At 47.0% G+C, this 18,193-nt stretch overlaps 1 protein-coding gene across 1 annotated transcript in view; it reads left to right on the top strand.

Annotated features, from left to right (window-relative positions):
- Trappc12 (trafficking protein particle complex subunit 12) overlaps positions 1-18,193 on the top strand; it is a 75,513-nt gene that overhangs the window by 12,866 nt on the left and 44,454 nt on the right. The window contains exons 3-4 of the mRNA XM_075984128.1: positions 333-449; positions 17,574-17,687. Coding sequence (XP_075840243.1) covers positions 333-449; positions 17,574-17,687 — 231 coding nt within the window. The remainder of the gene's footprint in view (positions 1-332; positions 450-17,573; positions 17,688-18,193) is intronic.

Below are 18,193 nucleotides of genomic sequence, written 5' to 3'. Positions count from 1 at the left end.
TTAAAATGAATCCTCCAACTCCAGCAAGCCCAGATCCCTAGGTGCAAGGCTAGGACAGAGCTTGGATATGAACTTGTCATTATAAGGGACCTGTCTTCAGTATGTCACCTGCTGGAAGCCCTCTCCTGAACCCATCCATGAAAGCCCCTGTCCTAGCCATTTTGTGGTCTCTGCTAAAAACCTGGTCTGGTGGTGATTTTACTACAATTCCAGAATTGTAAGACTGGAATCTTCTAGAAGTTATGGCTTAGCTTCTGGCTGATTGCAGCTTTCTTATGCCAAGCCCATGAGTGTTTCATCGTCTCCACCTCTCTTTCCCTCGCTCTTCCTAGGGAGATGCAGTTAAGGACCTGATGCTTCGCTTCCTGGGTGAGAAGGCCGCAGCGAGGAGACAGGTGTTAACCGCCAGCTCCGTAGAACAGTCTTTCGTGGGCCTGAAGCAGCTCATTGTAAGTAGTGCACTGATTTCAGCACTTCTCTGATAAAGCCTGGCTTCCTTCACAGCCTTTCCCTCCCCCCAGAAATAAACTGCTCTGAACACAGCACCAGAAGCTATTGCACAGAAAGCATTGCTGGGTTCCCTGTCAGTCCTGGGCAGCGGAAAGCTCTCCATTAACATGCCGCTCATTTGATGTTCATTTGTTTCCATAAATTGATCCAAGGGCTGCAGACAGCAGAGACTCCTGCTAGCCAGAATAAACGCAGACAGCAGACTCCTGCTAGCTAGAACAATTGCAGACAGCAGAGACTCCTGCTAGCTAGAACAATTGCAGACAGCAGAGACTCCTGCTAGCTAGAACAAATGATGCAGACCGTTTACTTTGTTTTGTTTGTTTGTTCATTTTTATTTTTTGAGACTCACTGTGTTGCCCAGACTGGACCTAATTTCATAGGCTTGAGTGATCTGATCTCTTCAGACTCTTAAGACAACAGGCCTGCGTCACCTTGCTCCTCACTCTGTGTGACAACAGGCCTGCGTCACCTTGCTCCTCTCTATGACAACAGACATGCATCACCTTGCTCCTCACTCTCTATGACAACAGGTCTGCGTCACCTTGCTCCTCTCTGTGACAACAGGCCTGCGTCACCTTGCTCCTCTCTATGACAACAGGCCTGCGTCACCTTGCTCCTCTCTATGACAACAGACATGCATCACCTTGCTCCTCTCTATGACAACAGGCCTGCGTCACCTTGCTCCTCTCTATGACAACAGACATGCATCACCTTGCTCCTCTCTATGACAACAGGCCTGCGTCACCTTGCTCCTCACTCTCTATGACAACAGACCTGCGTCACCTTGCTCCTCTCTATGACAACAGACATGCATCACCTTGCTCCTCTCTATGACAACAGGCCTGCATCACCTTGCTCCTCTCTATGACAACAGGCCTGCGTCACCTTGCTCCTCTCTATGACAACAGGCCTGCGTCACCTTGTTCCTCTCTATGACAACAGGCCTGCGTCACCTTGCTCCTCTCTATGACAACAGGCCTGCGTCACCTTGCTCCTCTCTATGACAACAGACCTGCGTCACCTTGCTCCTCTCTATGACAACAGGCCTGCGTCACCTTGCTCCTCTCTATGACAACAGGCCTGCGTCACCTTGCTCCTCCCTCTCTATGACAACAGGCCTGCGTCACCTTGCTCCTCTCTATGACAACAGGCCTGCGTCACCTTGCCTTTATGCTCTTCCCAAATATTTTGCTCTAGCTTTACTGTTGAACTGCTGAGTTTCTAAACGTTTTCAAACTTCACCCTGTCCTTTGAGCAGATCTCTCTAATCTGCTAGTCCTGCTCCGTCAGCCCTACACAGGCTGAATTCTTTCCAGTAAATTCCTGGCTTGCGGGAGAGCGCTAGCAGCATTGGTTGCTCTCCTGGGTTGTGGGGGAATGTCCTGGAAGTTGATGGCACATATCTCTTTTAGAAATCCTCGGGTGGCCTTCTGTGGGCGGAGTTCTCTCAAATGGTAGCCTTATCTCAGACAGCGCCTCCTTCCCCGGCCTCGTTCATGAACTCTGAGGTTGCTCCTCCATGGTGCCCATGTCCTGGTGGTCAGTGGGTGTACTGTACGGAAGGGAAGTGAGAGGGCAAGCCCGTGCTCTGACAGTTTAGTCACTCTCCTGATTAGGATGGGCAGTCTAAAGGGTTTGGTCACTTTGAAACTGTGAGCGAGAAGTGGGTTTCCTGCTTTATTCCACTCATTTTTCAGGCAAGAAACTTTAGTTACTCCTCTGTTGCTGTGACCAGGTGAGACGCTCAGCCTGGTAGGATTGAGCAACTACTAGCTTCTTGGACTTTGTGTCCACAGCTAGCCACTGTTGGATTAGCTGGACTGCACCGGTAAGTGATTCCAGTAAATTCCCTTATATACATATATCCATCCCATAAGTTCTGTGACTCTAGAGAACACTGACTGATACAATAAATTTGTTTTAAATTTTTAAAGAAAAAAAATCCTTCATGTGGCTTGGGTATCTGAATTCAAGAGAACCTGTTCATGATGGAAAAAAGCCACACTGCTTTGTTAAAGCTAAGTCACCCACCACTCCTTGACTGTGGCTCACGACACTGCTCAGGCATCTGTAACCTCTGGCAGGTGAGGGCACAGGAATTTATGGCCTAGGGCAGAGCATTTCCACGGTGTCCAGTCTGACAAAAGTCTCACTTTTGTATCTTACTGGGGCTAAAGAGGGGAAATGTATCACCTTTTCTTTTTTTTTAAAATGTTTGGAAAATGGAGGTAGATGTTGTGGTGCAAAAGTGTGATACCAGCATTGGGGAGGTGGAGGCAAGAAGACCATAGTTCAAGGTCATTCTGAGCTACACAGTGAGGTCAAGGCTACCCCAGGCAAGGTGAGACCCTGTCACAAAAAGTGTAGTTTTGAGATTTGGGAGGGCTTTTATTTTTTCAAACGACCTACTCCACAAAATAAGGGAAGGGTGTCTACTGCATAGGACAGACTCACCCCAACTTCCAAGCCTGGCTCACTGTGATAGACTGTCATTTAAAACTCTTAAGTTCAAATAAACCTTTTCCCTAAAAGGAGGAGGAGGGACCTAATTCCACCTAAATGCCCTAGGTGTTCCCATGGTGCCCAGGTCCTCATGTTCTGCACAGCCCCTAAAGACCATGGTGTCTGATGGTTTTGATTATTGATTACTGTCACATGACATAGTATTTCTGAACTGCCAGCTGTGTGCACGGGGGTTTCTGCTTTACAGAGTAGCTACTAGAACTGGGCTCTGTGGGATGTGTGTCTGTCTGTCTGTCTGTCTGTGTGTCCATCAGTCTGTGTGTCTGTTTCTGATGGACTTGAAACAAATTCCATGTTGTTTCTTCAACTAATGTATGTTTATCCAGCAGACACGTGAGTCTTTTGGCTCTGAGAAGATAGCAAAGGTTGCTAGCTCTTGCTCTCTGATCTTCACTGTCACTCATATAGTGTACTCAGATTCAGAGGTCTTCACACCCTAGTCTCACTGACCTATGGGAGCTCTTCCTCAGCATCTTCAGCCCTGACAGGAGAGCCCAGCTTTCCTTAGCAGGCAGTGAAGGTTGGCTTTTGTCTCCTCCGTCTTCCACAAACAGCCTCCTGTTCAGAGCTTTTGTGCCCAGGACAAAGTCCCAGCTGTCCAGAGTCCAAAAGACCAAACCTTCCTCACCTCCCTCCTGTCTACCCTGCATGTTCTAGAACACTCCAAACCCTCTACACCTCCCTCCTCTCCACACTGCTTGTTCCAGAACACTCCAAACCCTCTATACCCCCCTCCTCTCCACACTGCTTGTTCCAGAACACTCCAAACCCTCTACACCTCCCTCCTCTCCACACTGCTTGTTCCAGAACACTCCAAACTCTCTACACCTCCCTCCTGTCTACCCTGCTTGTTCTAGAACACTCCAAACCCTCTACACCTCCCTCCTCTCCACACTGCTTGTTCCAGAACACTCCAAACCCTCTACACCTCCCTCCTCTCAACACTGCTTGTTCTAGAACACTCCAAACCCTCTACACCTCCCTCCTCTCAACACTGCTTGTTCTAGAACACTCCAAACCCTCTACACCTCCCTCCTCTCCACACTGCTTGTTCTAGAACACTCCAAACCCTCTACACCTCCCTCCTCTCCACACTGCTTGTTCCAGAACAATCCAAACCCTCCACACCTCCCTCTTCTCCACACTGCTTGTTCTAGAATACTCCAAACCCTCCACACCTCCCTCTTCTCCACACTGCTTGTTCTAGAACACTCCAAACCCTCTACACCTCCCTCCTCTCAACAGTGCTTGTTCCAGAACACTCCAAACCCTCCACACCTCCCTCTTCTCCACACTGCTTGTTCTAGAACACTCCAAACCCTCCACACCTCCCTCCTCTCCACACTGCTTGTTCTAGAACACTCCAAACCCTCTACACCTCCCTCTTCTCCACACTGCTTGTTCTAGAACACTCCAAACCCTCTACACCTCCCTCCTCTCCACACTGCTTGTTCCAGAACAATCCAAACCCTCCACACCTCCCTCTTCTCCACACTGCTTGTTCTAGAATACTCCAAACCCTCCACACCTCCCTCTTCTCCACACTGCTTGTTCTAGAACACTCCAAACCCTCTACACCTCCCTCCTCTCAACAGTGCTTGTTCCAGAACACTCCAAACCCTCCACACCTCCCTCTTCTCCACACTGCTTGTTCTAGAACACTCCAAACCCTCTACACCTCCCTCCTCTCAACAGTGCTTGTTCTAGAACACTCCAAACCCTCTACACCTCCCTCCTCTCTACACTGCTTGTACTAGAACACTCCAACCCCTCCATGCCTCCCTCCTCTCCACACTTCTTGTTCTAGAACACTTGCATGGTTGCCACAAACACAGGTCTTCACTCGATAACCTGAAAGAGTGCAGAATCCCAGCAGAGACCTTGTCCTCTAACAGAAGCAGGCAGCTGTCACCATGGCAGGCATTTACCAGCCAAAGCCTAGGTCTGCTGGCAGCAGTGTGCCGTTCCTCTCAGCATCTTTCACTATGCTACCAGCGGTGTTCTCAGTAAGGTCGGTGACTCACGTGCTACGCTATGTTATATACATGACAATTAGGGTAAATGTCAATCTCCTGTCTCATCAATTCTCTTACTGAAATGATTCTCCGGTGATTCCTGTGATTAAAAGCTTTTTGTAGCTCAGCATGTCAACACGTGCCTGTAATTCCAACATCTGAGGCTGAGGTGGGAAGATTATGTGTTTGGGACCAGTCTGGGCTACGTAGCAAGACATTAGGAAAAAAAGACTTTGTCTGAGAAAAAAGAAAGATGCTAGTTTTTTAAAAAGTCAGGGACAACTCATTTTGGTGTCTGCTCTTCTTCAATTGTTGGTGAGATTGTAGGCAGCCATCACTGCGGCTCATGGGAGCTAGTATAGTGAACAGACCTTTCCATGATAAGGGACAGTCATTCCTCTTCCTTCTATTTAGTCTTTAAAAAAAAGAAAACACTGTAGCCTGTCTTGATGACAGACAGGTTTCACGTAAAGTATGCCTTTATTTCCCAGTACATCTCTGAAGTCACCCACGAGCCCTGTACTGACTATAATTCATCCGCTTTCCGTGTTTCTACCCTCTGTGCTTATTCCCGGTATTAACACAGGCTTGTATTTTTCCCCATACATCGAAAATGCTTGAGGTCATGGGAAATCTTACTACAGGTCCCAACCAAGAAGCCTTTTCAAGACAGGGGTACATTTATAAAAGGCCATGGTGTTTAATTGTGTCCTAAAGGAAGTCCTACCATCTTTAAAGAGGAAAGAGGTTCTGAATATATTTTCTGAAGGCTCATCAGAGTGTTCTAAGATTGTAATTTACAGATAAGTGAATGTCACTGCCTGGGGAGAAGGACATTTTAATCACTCCCATGGTGTCATGGGCAGAATGAACGATGTCCTCAGAGAGCAAGCCGACAAGCTGTGCTTTCACCATTGGTTACTCAGATTAGTTAATCGTCCTCTTGCTGGACGATCTGTCTGAGCTTTGGGAATCAGAGATGCCTGTGTTCCGTTTTCAAAGAGTCTTAACTCATTTCCTAGTTTTTAAGAAGTAATATTTATTTAAATTTAGAAATTTTTCTCATACCAAACTAACTTCATCACCAGAGTGCTACAAGGCCTACCCAGTAGAGGCAGTTTCCACAAGATTTCCCGAAGCCTCTAGTTTTATGTGCCATGCTTCAAGTGCTGATTTTAAAAAGTATTTCTTTACTGGACATTTCCAACATCTCACATTGAAAATAGAAGGGGAAAAAGAAGATAGAAAATGCTGAGAACAGGAAAAAAAAAAAACACTCAGAAAATTAGCATTTCAAACCAGCAGGAGGATCCTAAGTAGCCAGCCCTGGGGCGGGCAGTGTAGTTCAGTGGTAGAGGGATTGTCTTACATGTTCGAGGTTTAATTCCAACACCACTGCCACCACCCAAAAAGACCTACCACCCAAAAAGACCTAAACCCTGAGGGTTGACAATGAAAAAGACAGCTGCTTGGGCCAAATCCAAAACTGAGTATACAGAAGGAACGGAAGATCTGCACTCAAAATCTAAAGAGTTCCTCCAGCTTAGGAGGAGAAGTAGGCTGGTGAGGAACGAGGCAGAAGACATGAAGAGATTCCTGGAAATCAGGTGCCCAGTCACCGTGGGAGGAGCCCCACTCCAGCAGCAGTCTTAGAAACATCAGCAGAGAAGAGGCATCCTAACCCCCACAGCTTGGCAGAGGTCATCGGCACAGCCAGGCCATAAAACCGCCTCATAGAGCAGCTCGGGACATGGATCATCTCAGTTAGGGTTTCTGCTGCTGTGATGAAACACCAGGACCAGACACAGCTTGAGGAGAAAAGGGTTTATTTGGCTAAAATATTCTGGGTTGAGGGAAGCCAGGTCAGGAACTCAAACAGGGCAGGAACCTCGAGGCAGGAGCTGAAGCTGAGGCTGTAGAGGGTGCTGCTTACTGGCTTGCTTCCCATGGCTTGTTCAGCCTACTTTCTTTTTTTTTTTTGTTTTGTTTTGTTTTTTGTTTTTCGAGACAGGGTTTCTCTGTGGTTTTGGAGCCTGTCCTGGCACTAGCTCTTGTAGACCAGGCTGGTCTTGAACTCACAGAGATCCACCTGCCTCTGCCTCCGGAGTGCTGGGATTAAAGGCATGTGCTACCACTGCCCGGCCCAGCCTACTTTCTTATAGATCCCAAGACCACCACCCCAGGGGTGGCTCCACCCACCTTAATCATCAGTGAAGAAAATGTCCTGTGTGCTTGCCAACAGGCCAGTCTAGCAGGAGCATTTCCTCTGTTGAGGTTCCCTCTTCCTAAATGACTATAGTTTGTGTCAAATTGATATAAAACCAGTCAGCACATGGATGTTCTGTAACCTTTGACCCCACTTCTAGTGTTAAGTGTTGGAAAACTTGGAGGGCCAGATGTGGTGGCTCACATCTGTAATCCCAGCAGGGGATTGGAAGACTGAAGAAAAAGATTCAGAGTTCAAAGCCAGCCTCAGCTGCATAGCAAGTTTAGGGCCAGCCTAGGGTACAACAGATCCTGTCTGAGAAATCCAAAACACCCAAAAACTCCGGGAGGAAGGACAGCAGTGTGGCTTAATGGCAGAGTACTTGCTTGGCATGCACAAGGCCCTGGGTTTGTCTTCAGCACCACAGGACAAGGCATAAGGGATTATTATTGATGACAAAAACAGGATTCACAAGAGGCAAGGCCAAAAGCAAAGAACACCTAGAACCCAAGCCCTCCAGGAAGCTTACAGGCCTGAGCTGTGTATCAGACACATCTCAAAATAAAAACAAGAAACCATAGCAAATTGTTAAAAAAAAAAACCCTCCTGTGTGCAGGTATAGAAAGACATTCCAAAAATATTTCTTACAATCAGGCATGGTCACGCACACTTGTAATCCCAGTACTGGGAGGCAGAGGCAGGCGCAGATCTCTGAGTTCATGCCCAGCCTGGTTACAAATCAAGTTCTAGGCCAACCAAGGCTGCACAGTAAGATATTATCTCAAAAAAAAAAAAAAAAAGAAAAGAAAAATGTGAGAAGGACTGGCAGCTGGTGGCTCAGGGCTCAGTTGGTAAGAGTGTTTGCTGTATAAGCATGGAGCCCAGGTTTAAATCCCTAGTAGCACAATGAGAGATGATGTCTCAGGGGAATAAAGCAGAGAGAAGAGGAGGACACCCAACTCTGGCCTCAACACGCATGCACAAAAGACACCTGTGTACACACACACACAAAAAAAAGCATATTCCTTACATATTTGTTGTTGCTAAAAAAAGTTATTAAAACCTATGGTAGGCTGGAGAGATGGCTCAGCTGTTAAGAGCACTGGCTGCTCTTCTTGAGGACCAAGGTTCAATTCCCAGCACCCACATGGCAGCTCACAACTGTCTGTAACTCCAGTTCCAGGCAATCTGACACCCTCACACAGAGTATATACAGGTAAAACACCAGTGCACGATAGGTAGGTAGGTAGGTAGGTAGGTAGGTAGGTAGGTAGGTAGGTAGACAGACAGACAGATCTTTAAAGGAAAAATTTGTAATAATAAATACCAAAAGAAAATCATATGCAGTCAAACACTTTGGAGTAACTGAAATAAAAGAGCCACAGTCACATTCATAAATACAGATAAATTTGAAAAGCGGCATTGGACAATAAAAGCAAATCAACAAGCTTGCCTAGATGGTGCTGGTTTATATTCACATGTGAAAACTGGCGGATGACACCTAAACTGTGACTCAGAAAGCCAGGAAAGCCAGGCAGAGTTGAACTCAGATCACCTACCACCTTCCCTGCGTGTTCTCCAGCACCTATTACAAGTTGTCCTCTGTGTTGACAGGTCCTGGGAGATCTCGTCTCTTGCTGTCTTCCACGCCCTGGTAACACCCCCCCACACACACACATTCTTCAGGACTCCTCTGTCCTAGCTGACTCTCAAAGGCTCTAGTGGCAGATTAGTGAAGAGAACAGGCTATGGCCATGGTTGACTCCCATGGAAACAAAAGTTATTCCTGGGCCTGGAAATGTCTTTCAAACACAAAGTAAGCTTGAGCTAAATGAATATTCTGTATTCTGGCATCAGGAAATAAGGAGCTGGGAAGACAGCATGGAAGAGGTGAACTGGATCTACTAGCGGGCAGTGTGTGATTTCCTCTCTATCCCTTGGTGACGTTTGTTTAAATAAGAATCTGAGGGAAACCACCTCCTCCCTGTTCCCCTACTTGTCTGTTGGCCCAAGCTAGATGATCCTAATCACACCCACGATTGGTCCTGAGTTACTAGGAATGAGCCCTTTCATGTCCTAACTCTGGTCCTGACCCTTGGCCCTCTATCACAAAGGCCCTAAACATCCTGATAGCCCTGAGTCTCCTGAGAAATGAAGGTGGCAGGGCTGTCAGGCTGCTGCCCTGGGCTAGACTGTTACGGTAAGGAAGAACTGGGTCCTCATGACTTCCAGTGTTTGCTGCAGGGTTAATGTACATTTCTGAGATTTAAATGCATACCATGTATAGACGAGCTACAGCGGTTACGACGAAATTCTAGTCAAGCGTCTGTGGAGCTGGTACTCTGGGAGGAGCCAGTGACACCCTCACGCTGCTACACTCTGCCCATCCAGTGAGGAGGCCCCTTCCAGCAGACTTACCCTTACTTATAAAATGAATAATTGAGACGATGAGTTTTGCTTCATTTTTTAGCAGATCTAGTTTGAGATAAAGAAGACAACTCAGTGTGGAAGGCTTTGTGGGGTTGTTAAGACATTCCACTATTTTTAATCATCTATAGAGCACTTCATATCTGCAAGCTCCTTACAAATAATGTTGCCCACTTAAGTGTTTTATTTGTGGTGGATACCCATACAGAGTGGTTATAAAATGAGATAGGAGCCTTACCTACATAAGAAGTGTTTTTAAACTATGTAAACAGATTTTTCTCATGTACATACTTTTGCCTACGCACACATTTTAATTGCCTGGCTACTGTGTTGAGCAGATAACAACATACATTGTGGCATCATAAAACACAACATGAGGAGACTCCGTATCTACTACAGTCATCCCTTGGTATCCATGAGATGGTTTTCAGGAACCCCACCGGCAGACCAAACCCTATGGGTGAGCTCTTGTGTCCTGCGACACGGGGTCTGCATGTTTCTCAGACGCAGCCTTGTGTCGCTGTCCCACTTCATTCCTTCCTTTGGTTGTTGTTTTTATTGAGCTCTATATTCTTCTCTGCTCACCCCTTCCTCTCCCCTCCCAACTTACTCAGGAGATCTTGTCTTTTTCTACTTCCCATGTAGATTGCATCCATGTATGTCTCTCTTAGGGTCCTCTTTGTTGTCTAGGTTCTCTGGGATTGTGAATTGTAGGCTGGTTTTCTTTGCTTTATGTCTAAAAGCCACTTACTTATGAGTGAGTACATGTGATATTTGTCTTTCTGGGTCTAGGATACCTCACTCACTATGATGTTTTCTAGATCAGCCATTTGCCTGCACATTTCAAGATGTCATTGTTTTTTTCCACTGTGTAGTACTCTGTTGTGTAAATGGACCACATTTTCCTTATCCATTCTTCAGTCAAGGGGCATTTAAGTTGTTTCCGGTTTCTGGATATGACAAACAATGCTGTTATGAACATAGGTGAGCACATGTCCTTATGGTATGATTGAGCATCCTTTGGGTACATACCCAAAATTAGTATTGCTGGGTCTTGAGGAAGGTTGTTTCCTGGTTTTCTGAGAAATCTCCACACTGACATCCAAAGGGGCTGTACCGCTTGCACTCCCTCCAGCAGTGCCTCGCATCCTCTCCAGCATAAGTTGTCATCAAACATTCTCCTGAAGTTATTTTCTTTTGCTTCATCTATATTGGGGTGTTCAAGTCTTACTGCTGTAGAACCACCAGTTTTTATTGGTGTCTTATTGCTCTTAGTGGTGTTGAATGTGTTCTTTCCTTGTCTACTCATCTTTTCTTCTGATTGGTGTAGTTTGGGCTGAGTCTCTAGTGGTCAGTCTTCCAGGTGCCAGTGGGTTCAAGGCTCAGATGGTTGTTCCTTATGATGAAGTCAGAGCCATGGTTCCAGTCACCCCAGAGGTCACTCAGTGTTCCCAGAGGTAGCTCAGCACTCCAGGGGCCACTCTGCAATTCCAGGGGTCTTTCGGGTCTGCTTCCATGAAGGTTGCTTGCTTGGGGCTGCACCCGCTGAGGCTCTGCCTTGGGCCTTCTCAGGCAGAGGTTGTTGGCATAGGCCTGCTCCAGCAAAGGCCACTGGCTCACATCTGTTCCTACAGATGTCCTTGGCTCGGCCTGCTCCTGCAGAGGTTGCTGGTTCTGCACTGCATTCCTTCTAACACTGAGGCCTACAAGTGTGTTGTAAGCAGCTGCTGGACTGTGTCGGGTGGGAAGTCTGGCATGAAACAGCCCACACGTGGGTTTCTACCCTTCCATTAGCAGCTGGTTGGATGTGCAGGTACAGAGGGCTGCTGGATCTAAATCCTTACACTTTTCAACACTCCCCCATGCCTGACCTTCGCGTACTGCTTGCCTGACCCCACATGGCCACCATTTGGCAGCTGGGAGCACATGGTGCCTGCTGAAGGACTGTGTGGCACAGGAAGCCACAGGAGTAGGCGTTCAGTAGCCACAGGTCCTGTGCGCTCTGGTTCTGAAGTACCGTGATGGAAAAGGTGTCGCTGGGTAGGGTTGGGGCAGAACTGTCACTGCAGTGGGAAGATGGAAATGGACACGTCCATTTCCAGAGGGCCAGATGTGGGAGCTGCTTCTGGGGGTGCAGCCTTTCGTTCACAATGCTTCTGAGCTTACAGATGGGACATTTGTATTAGCCCAGATGCGGATACATACAAGGCCTTTGTATTTGGCACACAGACATTGTATATGTGTGTCTGCGAAGGTAATGTTACCCAAAAAAATGAAAGTATATTTACAAGACTACCCTCAGATTTCATGTTATTCCCCTGTAGTTTTGTGTTTAAGGAGCATTTTCTTAGCCCCTTTTCTAGCATCAGTTACTAATGTAGGGTGCCTCCAGCTAAGCTAACAGTTGAAGTAGCTACCTGTGAAATGTTGATGCTGAGGAAATTGAGCAGTAATGAAAGAGTATTTGGAGACTGCTCGCTGCCCTGAGCCAGGTCCCCCGTCCAGGTGATGGCAGAGCTCTCACCAGAGCACTGGTGACCTCGTGTGTGCTCCTCTGCCACCTTGGCAGCCTCCGCCCTTCAGCCTTCCTCTTGCTCTGCTCTCCACTCCTGGTGTTGAGCCGGTGTGAACCAGTCTGTTTCATACGGGAGAGGCTGTGGTGGCCAGCTCGGTGTGGCCATCGTGTGCAGTTTCCACAGAGCTGGTCCCTCTCCTGTTTGCTTCCTGAGGCCACCTCAGCCTTGCTTGGTTCTCCAGCAGTCACCATTGATGGGGTCCGGCACGGAAGTATGCTGTGCACTTGTCCCAGCTCCTTTGACGTGGCTTACCATGAATATCTTTAGTGGTTCTGTAGCCAGGGGCCTCATACACACCCTGGGGCAGATCACCCGCCCACGGTCCTTTTTCAGGGTCAGCCTTTGGAGGGAAATGACAACCTCAAAGAGTATGATCATTTTTACGGCTGTTAACACATACTGTGTTCCAGAAAGAGTGTTACCATGTACCTTGACCCTGATGTCACTTTAGTATCTCCTTATTTGGTCTCATTTTTATCTTGTTTTTAGTTTTTGAAACTTTTATTCTGACTTCTTAGGCTAACAAAGGCATTTGCTTTTTTTATGGTTTGTGTTTCTTTGTTAATGTAAGTAAATACTTTTATTTATTGTCCTTTGTTTTGCTATGCTTACTGTCTGCTCCCAATTCTTTGAATGTCTATAGAAATACTGCAGTACATCCGAATAGACTAGGGTCCCAAAAAGCCAGTACGTGCAGTAGAAACAAGTCCCAGTGCCTTTATCAATGGCTTCTCAGTCAGCCCCCATTGTCAGCCACATTCAGAGAGTCCGGTTTGATCACATGCTAGTTCAGTCCCGGTCCAGTTGGATTTGGTGAGCTCCCATTAGAACAGGTACACTGTCTCAGTGGGTGGACCAACCCCTCGCTGTCCTGACTTCCTCAGCTTCCTAGACCTGGAAGGCCTTGGACTTCCCACAGGGCAGGGTTCCCTGTCCTCTCTCAAGCAGGGAGTGGGAGGGAGGAGGGTGAGTAGGGGAGCGGGAGGGGAATGGGAGAAGGGGAGGAAGTGTAAATTTTTAAATGGAAAAATACAAAAAAAAAAAGAAATGAAGCAAAAAAAAAGAAAGAAATACTGCAGTAAAGAATTCTTTTATTTATGGTGATGGGTCAACCAATAATGTACTCACTGTGCAACTACTTTAACCCAAGCTTGATCACTAGAACATGAGTTTAAAAGCCAGGCATGCTTTTGTGTGTTTGTAATCATATGCTTGTTATCTCAGCACTGGGGAAACAGACAGATCAACCGTTAGGACTCTGGGTTAGTGAGAGGCGCTGTCTCAGGAAAACACGATGGAGCATATCCGAGGAATGAAACCAAGGCTGTCCTCTGGCATTCCACGTGTATGCACAAACACACACACACACCCTCATTCCTTCCTTAGTCCCATGTGAAATTAAATGCCAAGGAAGGAAACACTTAGATATTGTTGATCTTTGGTGGCCACTGACCACTGGAGGCTCAGCCTGGTTGAACTGAATCCCGTCCTTGGGTCAGTACAACCAGGCTGAGCATGTGCATGAGGAAATGAAGAATAGGAGGGAGAGTATGCCCAGGTCCGAAAGGTGAGTCCGTGTTGCACGAATAATAAAAACTCAGAGAGAGAAATTGGGGTTCAACCTGAAGGCCAGAAAAGCAAAATAGACTGCCACTGGCTCTTAACCTCTATCTCAATCCAAAAATGGCGATCCTGCCTTCAAAAATCTCAGACTGAGACTGAGAGCTGGCTTCTCCCATTTTATAATCCTCTCTAGTCCTGGGATTAAAGGCAGACACCATTACCACCTGGTTTCTATGGCAAGCTTGTGTGGCTGTTGGAATTAAAGGTGTGTGTCATTGCTGTCTAGTCTACAGGGCTGGCCAGTGTGGCTGTTTTACTTTTCTGATCCTCAGGCAAGTTTTATTTATTAAAATACAAGTGAAATGCCACTACAAATCTGCTCCCATAGCTCTGCCTGTTTGCCTGGAGTAGGATCAGTGTACAAGTGACTGCAGAGTAGTACAGCAGGTTGGGAGGGGTTGGAGACAAAGACAGACAGGTTCTCAGAGGTGGCCAGATGAAGCGCTTTTGAATTATTGGTGTAATTATGCTTCCCCCTAATGGTTGCATTAGCCCAGGCAGCTCACAGCGCTGATGCAAATGTATGCTTGCTCACACAGGCAGACAGTTGTACAGTAAGGAAAGCATATGAGACACATATTTACTACATGCCTGCCATGTACAAGGGACGGTATTTTTTGTCATACCCAAGTAAGCAATAATCTATGCTCCAAATGGGAGGTTTCTCTCCTGCCCACCAGTTCATGAATAACCCCTCAGAGGCTTAATATTAATTATAAATGTTTGGCCGATGTCTCAGGCTTATTACTAACTAGCTCTTACATTTAAATTAAGCCATTTCTATTAATCTATGAATTGCCATATGGCTATGGCTCTTACCAATCTGCTGTATGTTGTTTTTTGGGCAGCTGCTGGCGTCTCTGGCTCTGCCCTTTCATCTCCCAGTATTCAGTTTGACTTTTCCACCTAGCTATCTTCTGCCTGGCTATAGGCCAAATCAGCTTTGTTTATCAACCAATGAGAGCAACAGATATTCACAGTGTACAGAAGGACATCTCACATCACTGGGCCTGTCCACAAAACACCCACAGATCTTCTGTGGCAGCTGTGTGCCCCAGGGCTACCCAAGGCCACTCAGTAACAACTGCTGACTCCTGACATCGGTGTTTTTGATCTTGGCCGTTCTTTCAGGTGTAAGATGGAATCTCAGAGTTGTTTTGATCTGCATTTCTCTGCAGGGAGACATCTTGCTAGCAGGGAAGGCCGGTCAAAATCTGTAAGACACAATTCCTAATGGACCTGGTTTTTTTTTTTCATTTTTTTGTTTTTATACAGTTGTGATTTGCCCAAATTTAGATTGATGTGGTAGTTCTGTACCAGCTCCACACCTGTGTCACCGTCTAGACACCTTTCTGGTTTTCTGTTTTTGCCCTTTGTCCATTTGCAGCAATTAGAAGTTGAGTCCTTGTCCTCAGTGAAGCAAGGTCTGGATTTCTTTTGCCCAGGCACAATGGGGCCTTACCTGAGTACACGTTATCTTGAGACTGTCACACCCTTTTATTTTGGTTTTTGAGTTTGGAGTTTTATTTTTGTTGTTATTTGTTCATGGGGCTCTTGGTTGTCTTGTTTTGCTCTGTTTTTTGAGACAGGCTCTTTCTGTGTAGCTGAGTATCTTAGTTATGGTTTCCATTGCGGTGAAGAAACAACGTAACCATGGCGACTCTTAGAAAGGAAAACATCTCATTGGGACTGGCTTACAGTTCAGGTTCAGTCCATTATCGCCATGGTGGGAAACTCGTTGGCATGCTAGCAGATCTGGTGCTGGAGAAGTAGCCAACAACTCTACATCTGGATCCACAAGCAGCAGGAAGAGATTGAGACACAGTGGGCCAAGCTTGAGCGTCTGAAACCTTAAAGCCCACCCCAGTGACACACTTCCTCCAACAAGGCCATACCTCATAATAGTTCCACTCCCTGTGGGTCTATGAAGGCCATTTTCTTTCAGACCACCACACCTAGACAGGCCTCGGACTCACTGTGTAACCTCAGACTGTGTAGGGCAACAGGCATTTGCTGCCATATCTAGCCCCATCATTCCTGCATGAAATCCAGATCATTCTGCAATTGCTGCGCTCTGATCAGCCCTGGGTCCCCACAGTCACCTTGGGCTGTTCATTGTGCTCTCTTCCCACGCTACACAGGTTTCAGGGACACAATTTTCCCATGCCCACATGGGCCGTGTTCTCCCTTCATTCCGACCACTTGCTATTTTGTAAGTCTCCCTCTACCACGATCCCAGGTGGCTTCTCCCATCCGAGTCACCGATCTTTGATACACGTGCATGAGCAAGCACGGATCTTCTCCTTCCTGTGTGTGTGCACACATGCATGTCCAACAGATTCTTCTGTGATATATTATCTGGAATTGAATTGAATCAAACTTCACATAGTGCCGTTCTTCCTTGTGAGATCCTTGATGTGGGAATGTCATATGTCTATCTGTTGCTTTCATTGGTTAATTAATAAAGAAACTGCTTGGCCTGATAGGTCAGAACATAGGTGGGTGGAGTAGACAGAATAGAATGCTGGGAAGAAGGGAAGTGAGGTCAGATGCCATGGAGCCAGCCACCAGGTCAGACATGCTGAATCTTTCCTGGTAAGCCACAACCTTGTGGTGCTACACAGATTATTAGAAATGGGTTAATCAAGATGTGAGAGTTAGCCAGTAAGAGATAGAGCTAATGGGCCAGGCAGTGTTTAAATAAATACAGTTTGTGTGTTGTTATTTCGGGGCATAAGCGGCCAGGAGCCAGGCGGCAGGAACGCAGCCCGCTGCTCCATCTACAGATCCTAGCGGTAATAAGGACGCTCACCACTTTGCCTGTAGGAGGTGCTGACTAAATAAACCATCTTTGCCTATTTATGAGACAGTAGTGAGAAGCTGTCTCCAATTGTGTCTTCCTCAGATATCCAATCATGCTTACTCAGAACACCCGAGAACCAGCGAAAAGTCTAAGTTGTGCTGACTCATTCTCTCTCTCTCCTCCATGATCTACTGTGCAGTTAGTGCCGGTTACACTGAGAAACTACGTCTAAGCATCTTCAAGTTCCCACATAGGTTAAAGCACTGATGTCCTGTAGCTCTGCCCAGTGGTCCCTTCCTATTATGGCATAGGGGAGAGACAAATGTGAGAGCCCAGACAAATGAGCTGTCTGCCCTTGTTGCTAGCCTTCCCATGCTTCAAGTGTGACCGGAAGTGGCATAAAGGAAATGTGTGTTGGTGGGCAGTCCTGCCATGACTGCCTTCACCTTGTTCACTGACCATTCATACTGAGGAAATAGAATTGTGCTGAACACAGAAGACACAATATCTTATAGATCGTGATGCTCCTACAGCACATATGTGTCTAACACATTTAACATTGATTATACATCAACATGAGGGTCTAGAGGTATCTCTGCTACAAAGGGCATCCGTCTTCTAGATTAGGAACGAGGATGAGCTGTCCAGCAACCTCCCCATGTTCTGTGCCTCATTCAGTTTTAATGTTGTGATCTGAATCTCTTGACTGACACCTGCTCCTTGTACCTTTTACTGCTAAGTCACATGGGCCATGTTGTCAAGTGACATTGGCCTCTGTGCCAGCTAGCCAGCCGTCTTTGCCCTGGTTATTAAGATCTGGACGGCTCTGCTTCCTTAAAAGAAGAAAGTGCATGTGCAGTTGACACCTCCTGCTCCTGTTCTTACAGAGCTGCAGGAACTGGAGGGCAGCGGTCGACCTGTGCGGACGTCTGCTCACTGCCCACGGACAAGGCTATGGCAAGAGTGGGCTGCCCACCAGCCACACCACGGATTCCTTGCAGGTCAGCTCCCTTTCTGTCATGCTGTTAGATGGTTTATCGTCATGTGGGGGCACACAGGACTGTAGCCTTTCATGTAAGATGAACAGGATAGGGATTCCTACATTCTGAAGTTGATCTCCACGAGAGGTCAGTGGTCCTTCCTTCCCAAATTTCCTGCATGTTTAATTCCTCCCAAGTGACCTGAAGGTCTCGGTCTCCAGCAAGTGTAGAGCTTACGTGTTCTAAAATGTGTGAAAAGAGAGACTTACACGGAAGGACACTCCTCCAGTGAAGAATAGCCTTGGAAGTCCTTCAGGGCCCCCTCCCTGTGGAGTCTTTAACTTCAGTTTCAATGTCACCAGGAGTCCCAGAATGGACCATGTCCCCAGACTCTGCACCACTGAGAAGAGCTTCCAGTGGGCTGTCTGTGGAGCAGCCTGTGGCAGGCTTCTTGCTGTCTGCGTCCTTCCCACCGAGAGCCTGTGCACTTGGAGAATGGGGCAGTGGTCCCTCAGCCCCAATGCCCT

Source organism: Microtus pennsylvanicus, chromosome 8, assembly GCF_037038515.1.
Source record: "Microtus pennsylvanicus isolate mMicPen1 chromosome 8, mMicPen1.hap1, whole genome shotgun sequence".
Lineage (NCBI taxonomy): Eukaryota > Metazoa > Chordata > Mammalia > Rodentia > Cricetidae > Microtus > Microtus pennsylvanicus.
The sequence above is the reverse complement of the archived record's forward strand: the minus strand, read 5'-3'. Positions and strand labels throughout refer to the sequence as shown.